This window comes from Saimiri boliviensis, chromosome 12, assembly GCF_048565385.1.
Source record: "Saimiri boliviensis isolate mSaiBol1 chromosome 12, mSaiBol1.pri, whole genome shotgun sequence".
Taxonomy (NCBI): Eukaryota; Metazoa; Chordata; class Mammalia; order Primates; family Cebidae; genus Saimiri; species Saimiri boliviensis.
This window is the reverse complement of record NC_133460.1, coordinates 35,491,688-35,514,753: the sequence shown is the minus strand read 5'-3', so window position 1 is coordinate 35,514,753 and position 23,066 is coordinate 35,491,688. Positions and strand designations below refer to the sequence as shown.

Here is a 23,066-nt window from a genome sequence, read left to right as displayed (position 1 = left end):
TATCACATTGGTAGCCTGTAATTATCCATGGTGGGAATATTTATACCATGGAGGTTGGCAAACACTATAAATTAGGACTTCTTTTTTTTTTTTTTTTTAAGAGACAGTGATACAGTTGTTTAACATTTACTAGAAGACAGCTGAATATATTTAATTTTAAAGTTACTTAATTAATTTATTTTCGAACACCAACTCAAACCAGATGCTGAATTTATTTAAAAATTAACCGAGAAGGGTGAACATGGAAGTGGCGCGGCTGCAGGTGGAGATCACCCATGGAAAGGAACCCCCTGACGGCATGGGCCCTGTGCACGTGCCTTTGGGGCATGTTCTGGCTAATGAGAAATGGCACGGGTCACAGCTGGCGCAGGAGATACAAGATGCTGCATCTTTTATGTCACCAAAGCTGATTTGGTGGTAGGAAATGGCTACTGAAAGAGGCTCGTTCAGGTTAGAAATCCCAGTAATCTTCAAGGAATTGTTGAAAAAAACCGGGTGCGTGAACAGTACTTCCCAGCCTTACGGGAGTTTACTGTGCTGGACCTTGGAATGGTGATGCTTCCAATGGCCACCCAGATGGCAGCATCCTGCCTCATCATCCAGTTGGTTCAAGGGCAAATCAAAGAGCCCAGCAAGAACCCTCTTCTCAGGGAAAAATAGGCCCTGCTGCTGTCTGAGCCATCGCTCCTTTGAACCGTGCAGCAGATACCAGGAGATGGAAAAGTTAAAGCTCCCCTTCCACTATAGAAGTTTCCAAGCATCCAGCAACTGAGTAATGCTTCCATTTGGGAACTGGAGCTTGTGTTTGGACAAATAATAGAGAAAATGGGAATGGTAATAGTTAAAGATACGTATATATGCATATCTATTCAAGAGAACATTTATCTCGAATGTTTTCTTCATAATAGGACTCTAAAAGAAAGCAAATATACACTATGACCTGGAAACTTTGACCTTAGATTACTAAATGCAATTTGCTTGCATTGACTATTTAGTCTGTGTCCTATTAAAACCTCAGAGCAGGCTGGGCGTGGCGGCTCATGCCTGTAATCCCAGGACTGGGAGGCAGAGGAAGGAGATCACTTTAACTAATAAGACTGTAAACTGCATAAGACCAGCAATTTTCTTTCTTTCTTTCTTTCTTTTTGTTCATGGTTGTTTTCCCTGTTTCTGTTAGTGCCTCACTGGGGTTGATTCATTTATTCAATACATGAATGAGTTTGTTAGATGCCTACTACATGCCAAGCCCAGTCTAACACATAATGAACATCATTTCCCAGATGAGAAAACTAAGACACAGAGATATAAGAGGGCACATTCAAGCTTATATGTGATAGAGCAGGGATTCAAATCCACAAATACTAACAGCATGGCCAGGCATGGTGGCTGACACCTGTAATCCCAGCACTTTGGGAGGTCGAGGTAGGTGGATCGCATGAGGCCAGGAGTTTGAGACCAGCCTGGCCAACATGGTGAAACCCTGTCTCTACTAAAAATAGAAAAATTAGCTGAGTGTGGTGATGGGCACCTCTAGCCCCATCTGTGCAGGAGGTTGAGAAAGGAGAATTGCTTGAACCTGGAAGTGGAGGTTGCAGTGAGCTGAGGTCATGCGACTGGATTCTAGCCTGGGTGACAGACCAAGACTCTGTCTCAGGAAAAAAAGAATAATGATAGAGGTAGCACGAATGAGGGTGGTGGTAATGAGGGTGGTGGTGATGACGGAGGTGGTGATGATGTTGGTTGTGATGATGGTGGTGATGATGATGGTGGTGGTGATGATGGCGGAGGTGGTGATGATGGAGGTGATGATGATAGTGGTGTTGATGACAGAGGTGGTGATGATGGAGGTGGTGGTGGAGGTAGAGATGATGGAGGTGGTGATGATTGTGGTGGTAATGGAGGTGGTGGTGATGGAGGTGGTGATGATGGAGGTGATGATGATGGAGGTGACGATGATAGTGGTGTTGATGACAGAGGTGGTGATGATGGAGGGGTGGTGGAGGTAGAGGTGATGGAGGTGGTGATGATTGTGGTGGTAATGGAGGTGGTGGTGATGGAGGTGGTGATGATAGTGGTGGTGATGATGGTGTTGATGACAGAGGTGGTGATGATGGAGGTGGTGTCGGAGGTGGCGATGATGAAGGTGGTGATGGTGGTGGTGATGATGCTGGTGGTGATGACAGAGGTGGTAGAGGTGATGGGAGTGATGGTGAACATGGAAATAGTGGTGGCAATGTGGGAGTGCCAGAAGGGAAGTTGGTGCTGAAAATAAGTTGGAGGAGGAGATGGTGAAGCTAATTCCAGCACCCAACTGGACCTGGGTCTCCTGATTCCCACCTCTGGCCCACATGAGCCACACACAATGAGTCATGCTGTCATCCTGCAGATGAAATGCCAGTTTTCACCCACTCTCCCCATTGCTTCCAGTTATAAGCCAGGAGTGAACTCCGTATGCCTTGTGGGGAAACCCAAGAAGCAAAGGTAGCAGTCCACATCCCTGAGCAGCGGGAAATGTAACTCAGGCTGAGACGCAACGGCCTGGTCTGTGGGCGGGCACACAGCAGCCACAGGGGGCATCCTGGACATGCCCGTGGATCCAGAGAGCTGATCTCCTCTGCCTTTCAGGAGGAAGTAGCCACCCCAGCAGATGCTGTGTTCCCAGCCCGCTTCTCCTTTTCTGAATCTGCAGCCCAGCGTTCCTTTCATGTTCCGGCTCAGGTTCTGCAACTTACACCTTGGAGCTTCATCCACGCAGCTGATGAGTGAGATGGTTGACGCTTACCTCGAATTACTTTTGGCGATGATGAGACCATAAACAGAAAGCGTCTAACTCCCCAATATTCTCACTCAAGGAATCATAACTGAATTTTTAAAATTATATCATCATCGTTGATTTCCAGCGGGAGGAACCAGAGCTAGAGAAGCCAATTGTCCCTCACCCACCAGGAAGGTGACTTCACGGACGGCCCGAGCCCCAAGCCTTGAACTGGAGAACTAGAGCCTGAGCATTTTACCTGTGACCAGCTCCACTGCCCCTCTCAAGAGATCTCTCAGTACACTCTCTTTTCCCTGCTTCCCGCCTCAGGCCACAAACTTCTCGACCACAAGGCCCCTAATATCTTGAGAGTCAAGACCCAGGTCTCAATTGGTAACAGAACCATGACACCAAGCACTAAACTGGTGTTTCCCAAAGTGTGCTTTCTGTGCCACCCTCCTGGCAGGCGGATAACTGAGGGAAGAGAGGTTCACCCATAGGTGTCAAATAACAACCAATTGTGTAGTAAGAAAGTCCCCTCTCAATCCACCATCATCCTCGTTATCATTATATTAGGTCACACCATATGAAACAGCAATTTTTATGAATCTAAAACAAATATCAGCAGTTTTATATAACTCAGTCTAATAGGATATTTTAGATATATAAAAAGTTATAAAGAAAAAAGGCCCAGCACAGTGGCTCACACCTGTAATCCCAGTACTTTGGGAGGCCAAGGCAGGCAGATCACCTGAGGTCAGGAGTTCAAGACTGCCTGGCCAAAATGGTGAAACTCTGTCTCTACTAAAAATACATTAGCTGGGTGTGGTGGCATGTGTCTATAATCCCAGCTGCTCCAGAGGCTAAGGCAGGAGAGTTACTTGAACCTGGGAGGTGGAGGTTGCAGTAAGCCAAGATCGTGCCATTGCACTCCAGCCTGGGCAAAAGGAGTGAAACTCTGTCTCAACTACAACAGCAACGGCAAAGATATAAAGAATAATGGCTACTCTGAGCGTGGTGGCTCACACCTGTAATCCCAGTGCTTTGGGAGGCAGAGGCAGAAGAATGCTCGAGGCCAGGAGTTCGAGACCAGCCTGGGCAACATTGTGAGACCCTATTTCCACACAAAATTAACAAATTAGCCAGGCATAGTGGCACACTCCCAGTTACATGTGAAGGGGCTGAGGCGGGAGAATCACTTGAGCTCAGAAGGTTGAGGCTACAGTGAACCATGATCACAGCACTGCACTCCAGCCTGAATGACAGAGCAAGATCCTAAATCAGAAAGAAAAAAAAAAAAAGAGGACCAGAATTTTCTTTAAAATAACCAGGGCTTTTTTTGTGGAAGAGCAGTTACAGAGAGCCCTGATGGCAAATAAGTTATGATGATTCTGGAAGGAATAACAGGTGGGTAATCATAGATGACCAATGCTAGCACTGGTGTGGAGATTGTACTAGCAGCTGAGCTCATGAGAAGATTCTAGAATACCTATATCTGAATGCTGGACCTTTAGCGACCTGTATTAAGGGTCTCTTCTTAGAAATGTAGCAGTCCCAGGTCATCACTTAGGGATTCACTTTTACACGTAACGCTATACTGTGATGAAACAGGAGGAGAGAAGATGGTAAAAGACTCAGTATTAAACCTCTAAAACTCACTCTCTGTCCCAATGTGTAATTCATTTGAATAACTTCATTTTAGGAAACACCAATTTCCTACACTTTGGTTGGGCCTATTAAGTTTAATTTCTTAAAGCCGTACATGCTTCAAAATGTTTATAAAAGACATTTCTATCTTTAAAGCTGCCTCGTGTGTCATAATGCATATATGCAAGAATTTTTCTGGAGTGTATACTGAAGAGTGGAAATCCTGGGTATTATTTAATGATTTTGTAGGCATTACCAAATTATTACCCTAATCAATTACACCATTCTACATGCTCTCCAGCAAAGCAGAATTCCCGTTTTTCTATACCCTTACCATTTTTACTTATCTGCTCATGCAAGAGAGCTTTAACTTGGTGCTACTCTATATTTAATGCCTTTCTAACACTTGCTAACTACCTTTTGCCACAAAGGGAGATAGGACCCCAGGATCAGAAACTCAAGCAAACAGAAATCTAAACTTTCATATTATCATTTTACAGTCTGTGTGGGTTTTTGTGTGTGTGTGTGTGTGTGTGTGTTTTTTTTTTTTTTTTCCAGTTGCCTACTATTCTTACACAAGGGACACTGGCTTTCTGATTGTAATAAAGATAGGATGTTTTCTTTTAAAAGAAAGTAAATCAGTAAGATAGATTAAAACAAACTATTAGGTAAATGATCGTACAGATTGTATGTGATTTAGAGGAGAAGAAAATCATGCAGAGAGCTCTGGATAAGTAAAGATGGAAGAAGTAAGGCACCAGTGATTAACCGTGGGGAATATGGCTGAGCTCAAAACCAGTGAGTTCTGCAACTAGGTAACACCTCCCTGGAAACTAGTATTTCAGAAGTGAAAGAAAGCCCGGGGATCATGTAATCCAACCTATGTGTTTCATGGGTGACGACGCTGTGGTCCAAAGAGAGGAAGTGCCTTGCCAGTAATGGCACAGTGAGTCAGTGGCCAAGTGGAAGCTGGCACCTAGGTTTTCCTGACTAAGCACATGACAAGTGGCAGCTGGATCGATAGGAACAATCAAGGCAGACTTACAAGTGATTAGGACAACAGACCCTCATCCCTGGCTCTGTGCACCCACTGTTTGCTGTTTCACCATCTTGTAAGGCAGGCCTCTTGCAACATATCCTTTGAGTTTTCTCTTATCTGAAAATGTCTATTTCTGTTGATTGAATGTTTGTGTATTCTTGAGGGATATTTTCACTGACTGTAGAACTCAAGATTGACATATTTTAAAATCTTATCTCTTCTAAGATATTCTTCCATCCAGTCTTCCAGTCTCCGTAGTTGCAAATGAGAAGTCAGTGATCATTCAGGTTTTCTCCTGCATGCGATGTGTTATTTTTGAACTGGCTGCTTTCACCAGTTTCTTTCTAGCTTTGGTTTTCAACAGTTTGACTACGATGTGCCTAAGTGTGGTTTTCTTGTATTTAACCTACTTAGATTTGCTAAGCTTCTCAAATCTGTGTTCCATTCAACAAAAGGTTCTGACTCTCTCTCTATATATATATGCTTGAAACAACACTAACTTATTTTCTTAACATTTCTGTAAAACTCTTACATGGGTCTCAATGGGCTAAAATCAAGCTGAGTTTGACTCCCTTCTAAAGGTTGTAGGAGAGAACCTATTTCTGTGGTTTTTGAAGCTTCTAGAAGCTATCCACATACCTTGGCTTATGACATCTTTCCTTCATCTCCAAAGCAGTAACAGTGTATCTCTTTGACTGGTCTTCATAGTCACATCATCTCTTTTGTCTTCATTTTCTGCTTTTAAATATTTCAATAGTTTTGGAGGGAACAGGTGGTGCTTGCTTACATGGAATGCTTACATGGACAAGTTCTCTAGTGGTGACTTCTGAGATTTTAGTGCACCTACCACCTGAGCAGTGTACATTGTACCCAATGTGTAGTCTTTTATCCCTCACCCACCTCAATCCTTCCCCTTAGCCCCCAGAGTCCATGACAGCATTCTTATGCCTTTGCATCCTCATAGCTGAGCTCCCACTTACAAGTGAAAGCATATAATATTTGATTTTCCATTCCTGAGTTACTGCATTAGAAGCCTCTTCATTGAGAACACCTTGGCTATTATTTCTTTAAAAACCTTTTCTGTCTCATCCTCTCTCCTCTTTCTGTGACTTTACACATGTATAAGTTGAACCTTTTGAGATTGTCCCACAAATACTTGAAGCTCATTTAAAAAATTGTTTTTTTGTTTGTCAAATTGAATAATCTCTATTGTCTCATCTTAAAATTTCTTTTTCTTATTTCACATCCATTTTGCTGTTAATTCCACCTAGTGACTTTAAAACTTCATGCATTATATTCTTCACTTGAAAAATTTCCATTTGGTTATTTTTTAATAGATTCTATTTTTTATAGTTTCTATTTTTATGCTAAAATTTCCTATCTTTTCATTTTGATGAGCATATTTTCCTTTACGTCTTTGATGTCTTTTTCCTCCATGGTTATCCTCACAGCTTTAAAAATAATTATCTGCCACTTTCAACATTGACATCATCTTGAGGCCAATTTTCATTGATTGTCTTTTTTTCTTGAGAATGCCACTTTTTTTCCTGTTTCTTTTTATGTCAAGTAATTTTGTATTGAACACAGGACATTAGGGATATGTCATAAACACTCTAGATTCTGTTATAATCTGAACTGCATTAATATTTTGGGGTTTTTCAGTAGAGATATAACTTGGCTGGAATCAATGCAAAATTTCCTACTCCTACACCCATTGCTGCTGAAATCTTAGTTCAGCTTATTTAGCCTTAGCTGAGCTTCTTGGAGTCTGACCTATGAATGCATACATGGTTGAGAGGCCAGCAGATATTTGGACAGCTATACACAGAATTTGGGGCTACTTCTTTCTGCCTCTGTGTCTGTGATTTCTAATTTCCAGTAGCTATTTTTGCCCTAAATTCTGCCCTCTAATTATAAAGGGCAGTAAACCTTTCCTTTTTAATTTTTATTTTTTGTGAGATAGAGTCTTACTCTATTACCCAGGCTAAAGTTCAGTGGCACTATCAAAGCCCACTGCAACCTCAACCTCCAGGCTCAAGTGATCCTCCCACCTAAGCCTTCCAAGCAGCTGGGACCACAAGCATGAGCCACCACATCCAACTAACTTCTGTAATTTTAGTAGAGATGGGGTTTCTCCATGTTGCCCAGGTTGGTCTCAAACTCCTAAGCTCAAACAATCCTCCCACCTCCACTTACCAAAGTCCTGGGATTATAGTTGCGAGCCACCATGCCCAGCCTTTTTTGTTTTTTTTCTTTTTTAAATAAAAATCTTCACTGCCTTGCACAGCACCGATTGAAATCTGCCTTCAGAATAAACTCATGGACTAGGAAATTCACCAATGATATTCTCATTTTCCTTGTATTAACCCCATTCCCGTATCTGCCTGGCCTGTCACTCTCCAGTGTCTTTGGATAGTTATTTTTTATATTCTCCTCAGAGTTTCTCATTGTTACCTGTGGTAGCATTGATCATATGGGAATTGGTCAGAAGTGGAAATTCTTTGTCTCATTTAAATGAGTAATACAAATGGCCCTATCTGAGAGATGGTAATCCTGAGTCCGGAAGGAAACAAAATCAGGGCATGTTACAGAATGGGCAGGAGAACAGTCACCTATGGTTCTTTAAAATTGGGCTGGGGATTTTTAGAATCATAAACCAGACTGGCTTCTGTGCAAATCCTCTGTTTTGTGCATTAGTAAGTTGGAAATAGCATTAACAAATAGTCAGTGTTCATTAAGTGCTTACTAGGTCCAGTGTTAAGCCCCTAAATGCATATGAGATTGGATTGCTTTTAGTGGGAAATTTTGCAGAGCAGCAGACTGAGGTTTTGTGATAGATAATATCACTACTATAGGTAAGAGTAGTTTGCGTGATTAATCACTAATAATAATGGCTCATATTTATTGTATTATTATAATGTTGTAGATAATGCACTAGGGACTCTGTTTATGTTATCTCATTTAATCCTCCCAACAACCTTATCATGTAAGTGCTATTTACAGAGACTAAAAATGCTAAGTAAGGCAGGTATGGTGGCTCATGCCTTAATCCCAGCAGTTGAGGAGGCTGAGGCAGGAGGATCACTTGAACCCAGGAATTCAAGACCAGATTGGGAAACAGAGGGAGACCTTGTCTCTACTAAAAATAAAAGTTTAAAAAAAATTCGTAGGGCCTGATGGCGTGAGTCTGTAGTCCCAGCTACTCAGGAAATGGAGATGTGAGGATGGCTTGAACCTGGGAAGTTGAGGCTGCAACGAGTTATGATCACCCCACTGCACACCAGCCTGGGCAACAGAGCAAGACCCTCTCTCCAAAAAATAAATAAATAAATAAAAGGCTACCTAACATGTCCAAAGTCACTTAATTGGCGAGGAACAGATCTGGGACTTGAACACAGGCAGCTTAGCTCCAAGCCTATCTGCTTAACCTCTGTGCCACAATGCCTACTTGCTGTAAGAAGACATCTGAAAAGACCTGTCACCTTACAGGTCCTGCACAGAGGCATGCTGCCTTCTTCTTAGTCATACTAGCTTGGCTTCCACAGAAGGCTGTGGGCTTCGCTGGCACAGACACCTGGGCAGCACCCAGCGAATATCTGCGGAGTCTGAATCAACCCCAAAGCCCATATCCGTCCATTCATGAGGAACCCCAGCCTCCAGTGCAAAAGAGGAAATCTTCCTAAGCAGGAATAAACTGCAACAAATTGCAGAGGTTCCCTGGTCCTGCTTTTCACTTCACGTTTTGGATGCAGCAGGCCGGGTGAGCGGAGATCCCAGGCACTGGCCAGGGCCACTGCCCTGATTCCAAGAGCTGCCATGAACCACTTCCAGGCCATCCTGAGTCAGGTGCGAACGCTGCTCTCCAGCCATCGGCCCAGCCTGGTGCAGGCCCTCCTGGACAGCCTGCTGACGGAGGAGCTCCTCTCCAGGGAATACCACTGCACCCTGCTCCATGAGCCTGATAGCGAGACTTTGGCCAGGAAGATCTCTTTGACCCTGCTAGAAAAAGGAGACCCAGACTTGGTCCTCCAGGGGTGGGCCTGGAGTGGGCTGCAGCCCCCAGCAGCCGAGAAAGGCCCCGGCCACAGGGACCATGGTGGTAAGTTGGCATCACTTTTACTCAAGGAGCAATGACAGGCTGTAGGTAGCTCAAGGATATTCCCTCCTCTCTGAAAGGGAAGTCAAATGGGAAGGCAGACGGGTGAGAAATCCAAGAGTCTGGTGAACTGGCTTGGAGCACTGCCTCTATTCCTGGGTGTGCTGGAGCGTACAGCATGCTTCCCGCTCTACTGGAAGGGACTGTTCCAGAGGCATGCAGCCAAATGCCTGCTTGGGTTCACTCCCTGAGCCCTGACAATACGCCAGCACTAACAGGGCACCAATGAACAGATCAGTTCCTCCCTTCAAGGGGCTTGCAGTCTAGTGGAGAAGATGGATGCAGGCACAATCAGTGTGAGTCAAAAAGAGAGAAATGTGGCCAGGCGCAGTGGCTCACGCCTGTAATCCCAGCACTTTGGGAGGCCGAGCCAGGTGGATCACCTGAGATCAGGAGTTCGAGACCAGCCTGGCCAACATAGTGAAACCCCATCTCTGCTAAAAACTATAAAAATCAGCCAGACATGGTGGTGGGTGCCTTAATCCCAGCTACTCAGGAGGCTGAGGCAGGAGAGTTGCTTGAACTCGGGAGGCAGAGGTTGCAGTGAGCCGAGTTTATGCCACTGTACTCCAGTCTGGTCAACAGAGTGAGACTCTGTCTCAAAAAAAAAAAAAAAAAAAAAAAAAAGGAGGAATAGGGTGCAGAGACGGGAGCCAGGGAAAGAGCCGAGAGCAGAGGCTGCCGTGTGTGCATGAGCGTGTGTGTGTTTATATGCATTTGCTTATGTGTGCATGTGTGTGTCTGTGTGACACACAGAGACAAACTGAGTGACAGACAGAAGGAGAGTGAGAAAGGAAGGGAGAGACAGACACAGACACTGAGAGCTGCACAGACAGGGAGAAAGGAAGACTGACAGAGGAACAGAAAGAGGGAGAAGATGGGGAAAGAGAGAGAGAATAAGAACTAGCTTACGGGGAGAGAGAATGAATGCCTCAGCTTTAGAGCATTGGTGACACACCTGCATCTTCAACCAGAAAGACAAGTCTGCACGTGCTCTTTCCGCTCTGCTCACACCCTTGACTCCCCCAACATTTTTGGTTTCCTACTCAGTTACAAAGAAGTTCTCCCTTCATTCCAATGTCACAACTTCCTTCCTTTCTTCGAGATGGGGTCTGTTCTGTTGCCAAGGCTGGAGTGTAGTGGCACGATCACAGCTCACTGCAGCCTCAACCTCTGAGGCTCAAGTGATCCTTCCACCTCAGCCTCTCAGCTAGCTGGGACCGCAGGCGTGCACTACTATGCCTGGCTAAATTGCTTTGTAGAGATGAGGTCTCACTATGTTGACCAGGCTGCTCTCGAACTCCTGAGCTCAAGCCATCCTCCTGCTTTGGCTTCCTAAAGTGCTGGGCTTACAGATGTGAGCCACCACACCCGATCTCGTCATCACTTTCAAAAGACGGTGTGTGTTCTATCTCCTTCTCAAATGCAAGTCTTGAGAAAATAACAGCGATGGACATTCACTGAGGATTTAGTGCGCCAGGCGAGGTCTAAGCACAGTCTGGAACCCCCTTACTTCTCCCTTGACCCTGAGCCCTTTGATCCCCATCCTTATTTAACACTTAGAGAACAGACACTGCCCAGAGGTGACACAACTTGCCCAGGTCCCCTAGGTGGGAAGAGGTGAAGGTTGGATTTGAAGACAGACACGTTTTGATCTTCAACTTAAGTCTTCAGAGCATCAAATGCCGTCTGGCGGCCTTATCTCGGGCACCAGGGCAGGAACCAGCTTTCCTGCCGAGACATACATTTCTATAGGGTTGGCTCTTCTTGTGGTCGAATTCTCACCCAAGTGGTTTTCATCATCTCTTGGCCTCAGCTTTTCATTCTCTTCCTCCTGACAGACACCTGGGTGAAGGGGCATCTTTACCACCCAAACATTCTCCCCTGGCTTCTCAACAGGGGTGCAGCCAGCCAGTGTGGTCTTGATGGTGGCACAGATGCTAACTGGGGGAGAAGCCAGAACCCTCCTCTCACCCTGGCCGCAGCCCCGCTGCCCCAGCCACATGTGCCTTCACACGGCTGCTGCAGGACGCTTCAGCCCCTCCCACCCCTTCCTTCCGAGAGTGCTGGTTCCTGTTATTTAACTCCGTTTCCTCCCTTGGGAGGTATTATTTTTATTTCTGATCCCACGTGACTCCAGAAAGTGGAACTGCGCTCAGGGCCCAGTGCGGTCTCTGGGGAGCTGCGAGGGGTGCAGGGCAAATTGCTTTCTTTCCCTGCTTTCTCTTTCTGCCTTTCCAGGCCAGTTTCCCTCTAGGCCACCAGGCCTAGCATGTGACAGTGAGCAGATGTGTTGTTGTTGGTCAGCTCTCAGAGGTGAAGAAAGAGGACAGGGAAAGAGAATTGCATAGTTTGTAAACAAAGGGCCCGACTTTCATTTCGGGGGGTTCAGAAAAGGAAATCATCCATGTGGGGTTTTTGTGACTCTCCCTCTCAACCACCGTGTAATGACCGTAGCCCTCTGCTGTGCTAAACGCGGCACTGGCTCTCACGTCACTCAGAGGAAAAGTTACCTCCGGACGATAGCCCACAAGGCCTTTCCCACCTGATCACCTCTCTGCTCTCATCCCTGCTCCTGCCTGCCTTGTTCAACTACTCCAGCCATGCTGGCACCCTCGCTTGCTCCTCGGACACACTCAGCACACTGTCTGCCTCAGGACCTTTGCACGTGCCGTTCCCTCCGCCTGGGGCACTCTTCTCCAAGCTTCTTCTTGGTCCACCTCCTAAAGTCCTTCTACTCTTTGCACAAATGTCACCTTATCAATGAGGTCTGTCCTGACCAAGCCATTTAGAATTGGAACTCCTCCCTCCACACTCTGAGGCCCCTCCCGGCTCGATTTTTTCTCCACCTTCTTTTTTTTTTTTTCTTTTCCTGAGTCTCGCTCTATCACTCAGGCTGGAGTAGAGTGGTATGATCTCAGCTCACTGCAACCTCCACCTCCCGGGTTCAAGTGGTTCTCATGCCTTAGCTGCCCAAGTAGCTGGGATTACAGTCGTATACCACCACACCCGGATAATTTTTGTGTTTTTATTAGAGACGGGGTTTTACCACATTGGTCAGGCTGGTCTCAAAGCCCTGACCTCAAGTGATCCACCCGCCTTGGCCTCCCAAAGGGCTGGGATTACAGGTGTGAGCCACTGCACCTGGTCCCCCACCTTCTGTATTTCTTACTTTTTTTTTTTTTTTTGAAATGGAGTTTCATTCTTGTTGCCCAGGCTGGAGTGCAATGGCGCAATCTCAGCTCACTGCAACCTCCACCTCTTGGGTTTAAGCGATTCTCCTGCCTCAGACTCCCGAGTAGCTGGGATTACAGGCATGTGCCATCATGCCCAGCTAATTTTGTACTTTTAGTAGAGATGGGGTTTCTTCATGTTGGCCAGGCTGGTCTCAAACTCCTGACCTCAGGTGATCTGCCTGCCTCAGCCTTCCAAAGTGCTGGGATTACAGGTGTGAGCCACCATGCCCAGCCATCTTACTTTTGTATTGCGTGTGTTGTTTATCGTTCGACTCTTCCACTGGAAAAATAAACCCCACATGGATACGGATCTATGTTTTGATTATGATGTGTCCCAAATACCTAGCACAGGGCCTGAGCACAGGGTAGGTATGCAATAAATGCAATATATATTTGTTGAATGTTGAGTGGATGGATGGGTGGATGGGTGGGTGGATGGATGAATGAATAGTTCATTATTTCTACTTTACTGATGAGTAAGCTGAGGCGCAGAGAAGTTAAGCGATTTGCCTCTGGGCACGAACTGAGGAGGGAGACTCTGGGGTTTCCTGTACTGGCCAATTGCAGTACTTTCTGCAAAATAAGGTACAGTTTTGGCTTCCTCTTCTAAATAACTCAAGGGGCTACCGTAAATCTACCCCAAATAGGTTGGCAATCTTCAAACAGAAACCAGCCTGATGATTCAGAAGGCACCTTCAGATATTGCAGTCCCTGGGTTGCAACTGTGCAGAAAGCCCAATTCTGGAGATGAGAGCTTAGGGGTTTTGCTCTATGCTATGCAGAGCAATCTGTGTGCCTCCAGCCCCAGGAAAGCTCCAGTGGGTCTCAAGAGTCCAGTCCCTGCCCTGGAGGAACTCAGATGGCTCAGCAGGAAGGGAAAGCAAACATTCAGGCAGTCCCTGCTCAACAGTGAGTGACAACATCTGGAAGGGCCGGCAGAGGCCGGAGAAGGGAGAGCTAGGATGGGTGACGATGGGAAAAGAACCAGGCTGGAAGCTGGACAGCTGGACAGCTCTGAGTCTGAGGCCAGGCTCTGCTCCTTACACAGCATGTGACCTTGGCCATGTGACCAGACCACTCGGAATCTCAGTTTCTTTATCTCTGAAATGGGAGCAATGATATGAATCTCCCGGAGCTCTAGCGAGTGTTAAATGAGATGGTAGGTAGCACCTCCCAAGGCAGTGCTTGGCATTAGGTAGCACTGTTTGAACATCAGGCAACTCTAAGGAAGATAACAGCAAAGAGGAATGAACAGGAAGAAGATAAACCAGAGGTCTGAAGCACCAAGAAAAATAATGACTGCAGTCTCCCTGAGGGCCCCGAACAGTATCTACACACCTACTCTACACAAAATAACGCTGAGTGCTTGCGTGCTGTGCACATTTGAGAAATGAATCAATGTGGCCCCTGCCCTTGGGTTGGCGCATCGAATTAGCACATGGGCCATGTCCTCAGACAGCCTGAGTGCCTGTCCTGCCTTCCCAATTCCAAGAGGGATGACTTTGAGCACTTCCCGGGCACCCCCGCCTTGGTTTCCCCATCTATAAAATGGAGGTCGCTGATTTAAGGGCTCAGGGACATCATCCGGTATAAGGCCATACATTCTCTGCAAGAGGAAGCTGGTTCTGACTCAGCCCCGAGGCCGGCGTCTGAGGCAGCCACGAGCCCAGCGTGAATGGTGGAAGGATGTCTTTAAGTGAGGGCAGCCCCAGTTGGCCTTGGATTTGACCATGGAATTTGAGGCACAAAGGGGCCCATTTTGCAAACGTTCTCAGTGTCTGTAGGGCACCCCGGCCAGGGTCTTATATTTTATTGATTCCTTTGACTCTACTTTGTTGATTGTTTTGGTTGTCCTGTTTTCATTGTGCGGTATTTTCATCCATGAGGTCTCAGTTCCAGGAATCACAGAACAAAGCCTTCCTCTGGGAAGTTGCCTGATTTATGGGAAAGGGAGGAACACCCCACAGATAGCTAAACTCCCTTTCTCCAGCTTCCTTCCCCATCTGGCCCTTAGCACATGAGAAACCAGAGCTGTGATCCACCAGAGAGAAGACAGCCCATGCTCTCCCTCCTTCGGGGCTTCCTTTCCTGAGAACCAGCCCCTGCTCTGATTCAGGGAGTCTCACTTGCCTCAGTGAGGGAGATGTGTCGCCGAGGAAGAGCCACGCCTTTCACCTTGGACTGCTTCCCAGTCAATCAGACTCACTGGCCTTCTACCCCAGGAACCACAGTAGGAGATGCACCTGCACCCGGAAGCTGGCATTTCCCCACGGGTTTTCCCAGGCCCTCCTGTTCCAGACACAGCTTGCCCTCAAGCCTGGCACTTCCCCAAACCGCGGCAGTTTCTGTTCTCTGTGGCTACGACCTTGAGTGGTTCACCTGCATTCCTTACCGTCTGCTGGTCTATCCACCTACCTGCCTGCCCTCAAACTTTCCTGATCTATCAACGTACCTTCTCATTTCTACTTCTTTTTATTATTATTATCATTATTCTCACCCTGCCTTTTTAAAATTAAGTTTGAGACAGAGTCTTGCTTTTTCACCCAGGCTGCAGTGCAGTGGCGTGATCTCAGATTCAATCTCCGCCTCCCAGATTCAAGCAATTCTCCTGCCTCAACCTCCTGAGTAGCTGGGATGACAGGCGCCTGCCACCATGCCCAGCGAATTTTTGTATTTTTAGTAGAGACAGGATTTCGCCATGTTGGCCAGGCTGGTCTTGGGCTCCTGACCTCAAGCAATCCACCCATCTCAGCTTCCCAAAGTGCTGGGATTATAGGTGTGAGCCACCACACCCAGCCACTCACCCTGTCTTATGGTGGTAATCTACTTCTCAATGTATCGATTTGTATCTACGATCTACATATTTATGTACATATTTACTCATGTCTACTTTTCAGCTGATCAATTTCTCTACCTACTTAATCGCCCATATATTTCCCATATATTTTCATATCCAAGTGTTTCCCTGCCTTCCTACCAACTGAGCCCTCTATACAACAACCCAGCAGTAGGCCCAGCTTCTCATATGCCCTCCTCTGTTCCTCCCTAATTTAAATACATAGCTGTTGTATTCTGCTCACCTATCTCCCTATTCACCAATCTCTTTTCCCTCCTGTCTCGCCTCCTTTCTTTTTTTTTTTTTTTTTTGAGACGGAGTTTCGCTCTTGTTACCCAGGCTGGAGTGCAATGGCGCGATCTCGGCTCACCGCAACCTCCGCCTCCTGGGTTCAGGCAATTCTCCTGCCTCAGCCTCCTCAGTAGCTGGGATTATAGGCACGAGCCACCATGCCCAGCTAATTTTTTTTTTTTTTAATTTTTAGTAGAGACGGGGCTTCACCATGTTGACCAGGATGGTCTCGATCTCTTGACCTCGTGATCCACCCGCCTCGGCCTCCCAAAGTGCTGGGATTACAGGCTTGAGCCACCGCGCCCGGCCTCGCCTCCTTTCTTTCCTTCTCCTGAATCATTTTAGTACCTGCTAGAGATTATGGTGGACTTCCCATCCAGTGCTCTTTCACCAAAAAGCACGAGATCAAGAAGCACCTTCCACCTAGTGGGGCAGGAATCTTCATTCGTTTGGAACTGGAGGCTGCCTTGATCATTCAGATCTAAAATTCCATTAATTCTTTCAAATGGTCTGGGATAGTGTGTCTTTTATTTTATTATTTTATTTTATTTTTTGAGGCAGAGTCTTGATCTGTCGCCAAGGCTGGTGTACTGTGGTGCGATCACAGCTCACTACAGCCTCAACCTCCTGGGCTCAAACTATCCTCCTATCTCAGCCTCCCAAGCAGCTGGGGCCACAGACATGCACAACTGTGCCTGGCTAATTGTTTTCCTGAGGTCTGATTCTGCTGCCTATGGCTGGACTCAAACTTCTAGGCCCAAGTGACATGCCTGCCTCAGCCTCCCAAAGTGCTAGGATATCGGTGTGTGCCACTGCACCCAGCCTGATGGTGTGTCTTTTAAATGCTCACTTCTGTATAGGCACTGTGGCGAGTGTAAAAAATTAAAGACCCGGTCCCAGTCCTAGGCATGAACAGATTTGCGATCTAATCAGAGGTAGCAGGGATGACGCTTATGAACTTGAAAGGTGAAGATCTATTGCCAAACGATGTTGCAGCAAGTCTTGTAAAAATGAGCAAAGCAACTCCTATAATCCCAGCACTTTGGGAGGCCGAGGCAGGCGGATCACGAGGTCAAGAGATCGAGACCATCCTGGTCAACATGGTGAAACCCCGTCTCTATTAAAAATACAAAAAATTAGCTGGGCATGGTGACATGTGCCTGTAATCCCAGCTACTGAGGAGGCTGAGGCAGGAGAATTGCCTGAACCCAGGAGGTGGAGGTTGCAGTGAGCCGAGATCGCACCATTGCACTCCAGCCTGGGTAACAAGAGCGAAACTCCGTCTCAAAAAAAAAAAAAAAAAAAAAAATGAGCAAAGCAAAAAATTAGAGTTAGCTAGAAGCATGATGAAGGTGGGAACTCGAGCCTTGCAGGATGGCTGGACCAAAAGGAAGAAAGCAGGAGAGCAGCGTGGGGAAGGAGCGAGCTCCCAGCATGCTCCTGTGGCTTGCAGGGAACCAAGGCGCAAAGGTAGGATTGCGCGGAATCCATTTTGGCAGACTGCAGCAAGGACCAGCAATTTTTCTGGAACACTATTTTTTCTTCCCATCTCCCCATCTCTCCCTGGGACTTGGCAGGGGACCCCAGCATGGCATACAGCACCCTTAACGATGGTTCTGCTGGGTGCCAGTGGTTGCTGGCATGCTAGATCCTGAGTTGAGACAAATAAATTCAGATCCCCAGGGCAAGACTGGCTTTGGCAGCAGGGGTCCCCTTTGACAGGGGTCCCCTGGAGATCATAAATGACCCACCCGTCATTCTCATGGGTGAACTGAGTTTGTCCCAAGCAGACCTGGGCTTGGGGAATCCTCACCAACTCTGCAAGAGTCTTTTTTTTTTTTTTGAGACAGAGTCTCATTCTGTCACAGAGGCTGGAGTGCAGTGGTGTGATCTCAGCTCACTGCAACCTCTACCCCCCGGGTTCAAGCAATTCTCCTGCCTCAGCCTCCTGAGTGGCTGGGACTGCAGGCTTGCACCACCATGCTTGAATAATTTTTCTGTTTTTACTCAGAGACTGGGTTTCACCATGTTGGCAGCGCTGGTTTCGAATTCCTGACCTCAAGTGATCCGTCCACCTCAGTCTCCTAAAGTGCTGAGATTAGAGGCATGAGCGACAATGCCTGGCCTGCAGGAGTCTTTAAGAGGCAGCAAGGATGCAGATATTTTAACAGAAAGGAAGCCTGAGGTGGGCTTCACTCCTCCTCCTGCTCTTTGCCCCCATTCGCTCAGTGCCAAGGTTGTCATTCTGCCTCTGAGCCATTCTGCCCCTCCCTCTCCATCCCCACACCCTCACCGGCCTCTGCTGAAATTCAGGTGCACCTCAGCTCCTGGCTGGGTACCCCTGCCACTCATCTCTAGCTTCTCTACCCTGGTGCTTCCGGGTACCAAAGGGCAGACTCTGGCATCAGCCAAACACGCAGGTAGATGTGTGTCAGCTGCTCTGCTCAGAGACCTTCTGCACTGACACAGGCATGATCAGGTGCAGGTCTTGTGACAAGACCCGGGTCTGGAGGAGTCAGGGAAGATGTAGATGAGGAAGGTGGGAAGAAATGAATCTCTGGCACAGGAAAGAGGTACCAGGCAGCTGCTGTCATCCAGGTGAAAGACGGTAGGCCTGGCTGGCCCATTCCAAGTTCCAAAGCTACTTAGCCATTGGGCTGAAGGTGGGATGGGGGGACGTCAGAGCCAGCTGTCTCTGAGAACAGAAAGGAACCCCCATATGGGGCCTTAAGACAGCTGAGCAGTCAGAGGTGACTCTCCCGTGGCACTAGGTCTTGGGAGAATGAGAATATTTTTTCTTAGAATTTTTTTCTTTTTTTTTTTTTTTTGAGATGGAGTCTCTCTTTATTGCCCAGGCTTGAGTGCACTGGCCCAATCTAAGCTCATGGCAACCTCCGCCTCCCGGGTTCATGCGATTCTCTGGCCTCAGCCTCCTGAGTAGCTGAGATGACAGGTATGTGCCATCACGGCCAGCTAATTTTTGTATTTTTAGTAGAGGCAGTGTTTTGCCATGTCGGCCAGGCTGGTCTTGAACTCCTGACCTCAAAGCCTCCTAAAGTGCTGGGATTACAGGCATGAGCCACTGCGCTGGGCCCTTCTTAGAATTTCTGACATTCACCATGTCTGTTCTGTTAGCCCAACCAAGCAAGACTATTTCAAAATGACTCTTAGCATTTCTTATTTGTCTGTCAACTTCCATCCCCCTTTCCATGCCAGGACTTCTGAAAACAGTGAAGGTTTCAAAGTAATCACCTTACAAAGAAGGGCATTACTCTCATTTCACATTTGGGGAAACTGAGGACCACAGAGAGGAAGTAAAGACGCCAAGGTCACACACCTGCTAGTAAGTTCCCATCCAGCGCTCTGGCAGCAAAAATGCATGAGGCCACAGGAGTCATGGTTTCCAAACCTGCATTTCTGTACCACCTTCCTCAGTTTTATCTTTTCTGCATAACATCTTACTATTATTTATGACAGGGTTCTTCTTGAACCCACTCACCTTTTTTGCTCTCCCTTTCTTCCTCCCTCCCTCCCTCTCTCTCTCTCTTTCTTTCTTTCTTTCTTTCTTTTTATCTAAGAGAGACAGGATCTCACACTCTTGCCCAGGCTGAAGTGTGTGGCGTGATCCTAGCTCACTGCAACTTTGAACTCTGGGCACATGTGATCCTCCCACCTCAGCCTCCAGAGTAGCTGGGATGACAGGTATGCACCATCATACCTGGCTATTCAAAAAATACATATTTGTAGAAAAATTACCTTGGCATAGTGGCAGGTGTCTGTAATCCCAACTACTCGGGGGCAGAGGCAGGAGAATCACCTGAACCCAGGAAGCAGAGGTTACAGTGAGCCAAGATCATGCCATTGCACTCCAGCCTGGCAACAAGAGCGAAACTCCATCTCAAAAGAAAAAAAACTTTATTTGTAGAGCTAGGATCTCACTATGCTGCCCAGGCTGGTCTCCCAGTCCTGGCTTCAAGCAATCCTCCCGCTTTAGCCTCCCAAAGTGTTGAAATTACAGACATAAGCCACCAGACCCAGCCATCTACTTTATTTTCAAATAAAACTTTACATCCCATTATAAAGGGGAAAGAATGGCAAAAACAGGAGGTAACTATGAAACAAGAAAGCAGAGTGACGTTATTAGACGCTAGCCAGAACTGTGGACTATGGAAGGCTCTGAGGTTACAGAGCTACTCTCTACACAATGGGGTGATTATGCATTAGAAGAGGTGTTAAAGGCATGTGAGCAACAAGCTGAGACTTTCTCCTTGATGCCATCAGGCGGATGGGCAGAGACTTGAAAAGACACTACCTTTATCCCTGTGGGAGTCAGTATTATTTAGCATCACATCGGTGGGTCACCTCAAACCATCTGGCTATAAGGGTGGTTTTCCACTCTCGTAAGTGTGATTTATGTTTTAGTCCACTGACTTGGGATGAGAATGATGGGTGGGTCATTTATGATCTCCAGGGAAATTCAGGGCAATTTGGTGTGGGGGTCGGCATGGTGGGCACCTGCACCATGCAGAGGGGAGGGGCATCCAAGAAGTCCCTGACAGAAGCTCTCAGCTTGTCTTGAAGCATTTAGGGGGGCTGTGATACTGGCCCCATCCTGCAGAGGATGGCAGATATTGGCAGCTGGCACCGGTGTGGTTCTGTTGTGGTCATCATTTGTGAATGTCAGAGTGTTGACGTTTCCCCCAACAGACTTTCTGCGCTGACCAAATTCGATCCACAATAAGGAACTGAAATTAATATCAGAGGTGTGGGGAGGGCTTAAGGGAGTGTGGGAAAATTAGAGGGTGTTCAGAAACAAACCACTTGGAACCAGCTTGCAGGGAGAGTTTTCTGTCAGTCCCTCTCTTGTTTCTTTGCATGTTGCCTTAGCTCGGTGGGCTCCCGACTGGTGACTGGTGTAAGAAGGCAGGCTAGTGATGAGGTTGTGTGCTTCTGAGCTGGGCATCTGAAGACATCCTTGGGGCAGCTGAGGGCACGAGGAGGGGCTGCCAAACTCCAGGAGCTACTGCCTGCCTGGGATTTCTACACCATGCGTTGCCCCGCTCCACGCCCTGCTGGGTCCTACCTGTCAGAGCCCCAAGGTAAAAGGGCTGGGAAAGCATCTGAATTTAGAGTGTGGTCTCATCTGGTCCTATCGTTCCAGATAAACAGAGAAACCACTCTGAATTGGGGGCGAGGGTGAGGGTGGGAAGAGGATTCTGTGTTCTGCTGAGGCGGGCCGTTGGAAGATGTGAAGGAGTTCTCTATTTCCTTCCACCGGAGGGAACCTTCAGGTCAGCCAGGCGCCTGGAGTGTCAACCCTGTGTCAGCAGTGAAGGAGCATCGAAGTCCAACTTTCAGTTAGTATATCATTAACTCTCAGCATGCTGGCCTGGCTTCGCCAATAGCAAGGTCCACTCGCCTCCCTGTCTGTCTTCGGGTCAATACTGAGGGGTGCCTCTGCAGGATGCAACCTCTGCTAGGCCCTACCCTACCCCCATCCCCAGAGAAGCAGGGAAGGAAAAACTAGAGTCAGCCTGGAGGTGTAGCTGTTGAGTTCTCGGCAGCTGGCCTGAGCTGGTGGGTGTTGCCCTCCCCCAAGTTTCCAATGGTGTTGTTTGAATAGGGACAGGGGACAGGGGGACAGACAGTGGGAAGAGCACAGCGCAGCGCAGACGCCTGGCACCGGCTCTGAAGGCAGCCTGGCAGCTGCACTGTTGGCTGGGAAGGGTGTGCCCCCACAGAAGTTGCTTACTTTCTCCGAGTCTCACGTTTCCTGGACTGCAGAATGAACCCGTGGGAAAGTCTGTATGACAGGGTAACGAGGAGGGACCTAGCTCCATGCCCAGTATTTTGTAGGAACTGAATATCATCATAGGAGCTCAGTATTATTGGCATTGCTGTTGTCAGATCGTTAAAGGGGTGGTGCCCTTTTTCTCACACTCTCCTGAAATGTCTGGTTTGCTCTGAACCCAGAGACTGATGACAAGTCTACCGGTGTCGTTGGGTGCCGCCGTAAGTTGCTGGGGGGAGTGTTTGAGGGGGAGAAGTCAGAGGTGGCTTTGCCCTCCTCCCTCAATTCCAAATGAGGAAATTCAGGCTTGAAAAGGGAAAGAGAGCGCCTCAAGATCTCATCCCTGGAGGACCCAGCAGCAATCCTTTAAAAAGGAAGGCAGGGCTCTTGCCGCCGGGGGTGTGGTCATTGGAACAGAGGTTTTCCATCCGTGGAAGGTCCCTGAGGGATTTTTCTTTTCCTCCCTAGGGCCAGCGTAAGAGGAGCGAATGGCTCCGCTAGCTCATCTCAAGAGTTCTGTGCCCTGGGAGGTGGTTTGCCACTTTCACGGTAGGGCTGAGTTGGAGAGAAACAGAGAGCCACCCAGCGCGAGGGGAGGAGTTCCCTGCAGGTTGAGATTTGCAGATCACTTGCCCACGCGGCACCCTAGCTCCTGGCTCCGGGCTCCTGGTTCCCGGCCTGGGGCTCTCCCCGAAGTGGGGCTGGCCGCTGTGAGGAGCCTGTTGGAGGCGGTGCCCTCTTGGAGGGCCCAGGAAGTTGAGGTGCCACTTCTGATAAAGCACATGGTGGCCACAGTAGGTGCCTAATTGCTCCCCAGCCTGGCCCGAGCCTAGTGCTGCAAACAGAAAGTGAAAGGGAAAAAGAAGTGCGGGGAGGCGAGAAGACAGGATGACCAGGGGACGAGCAGCCCCACACACGCCGCGGCGCCGCAGCAGCTGGCGGGAGGGCGAGGCCACGGGCAGCGCGCCCTGGATCCCGGGGAACGGAGGTAGGCGAACAAAGTCTCCTCGGCAGCCCCTAACGCTGGGCTCTCAGCTACTTGCTCAAGGTCACTCAACAAGGCTGGGAGGAGGTGGGGTTGGAATACGCAGAAAAGTAGGCTCGGGAAACACCTGGTTTCCAGCATCCCTGGAACTGCTCCGCGCGGGAACCGGGAGCCGGTAACCCGCGGCTTGGCTTGCTGTGCTGAGTTCCCCGGGCCGCGGCCGGGCGGGTGGTGGGAAATCCGGAGAGGCTGGGGCGCAGATGGGGACCGCAGAGCAGACACACACCCCCGGCCACCCTTGGCGGACTCCGAGCGTCCTGGGTCCGGCAG

At 48.0% G+C, this 23,066-nt stretch overlaps 1 protein-coding gene and 1 pseudogene across 16 annotated transcripts in view; both read left to right on the top strand.

The window, feature by feature from the left end:
* The first annotated feature begins 241 nt into the window (after window positions 1-241).
* LOC120367328 (Fanconi anemia core complex-associated protein 24 pseudogene) lies at window positions 242-2,766 on the top strand (annotated as a pseudogene).
* A 6,404-nt stretch (window positions 2,767-9,170) lies between these two features.
* CIITA (class II major histocompatibility complex transactivator) overlaps window positions 9,171-23,066 on the top strand; it is a 61,608-nt gene continuing 47,712 nt past the window's right edge. For 6 of the 16 annotated variants that reach the window (XM_010339372.3, XM_010339369.3, XM_010339371.3 and 3 more), the window contains exon 1: window positions 9,171-9,540. In XM_010339372.3, coding sequence (XP_010337674.2) covers window positions 9,258-9,540 — 283 coding nt within the window. In that variant the 5' untranslated portion in view covers window positions 9,171-9,257. Of the gene's footprint in view, window positions 9,541-19,627; window positions 21,060-21,086; window positions 22,740-23,066 lie in introns of those variants that run through there. The other 10 variants (XM_039477969.2, XM_039477968.2, XM_074382232.1 and 7 more) reach the window with 7 other exon arrangements.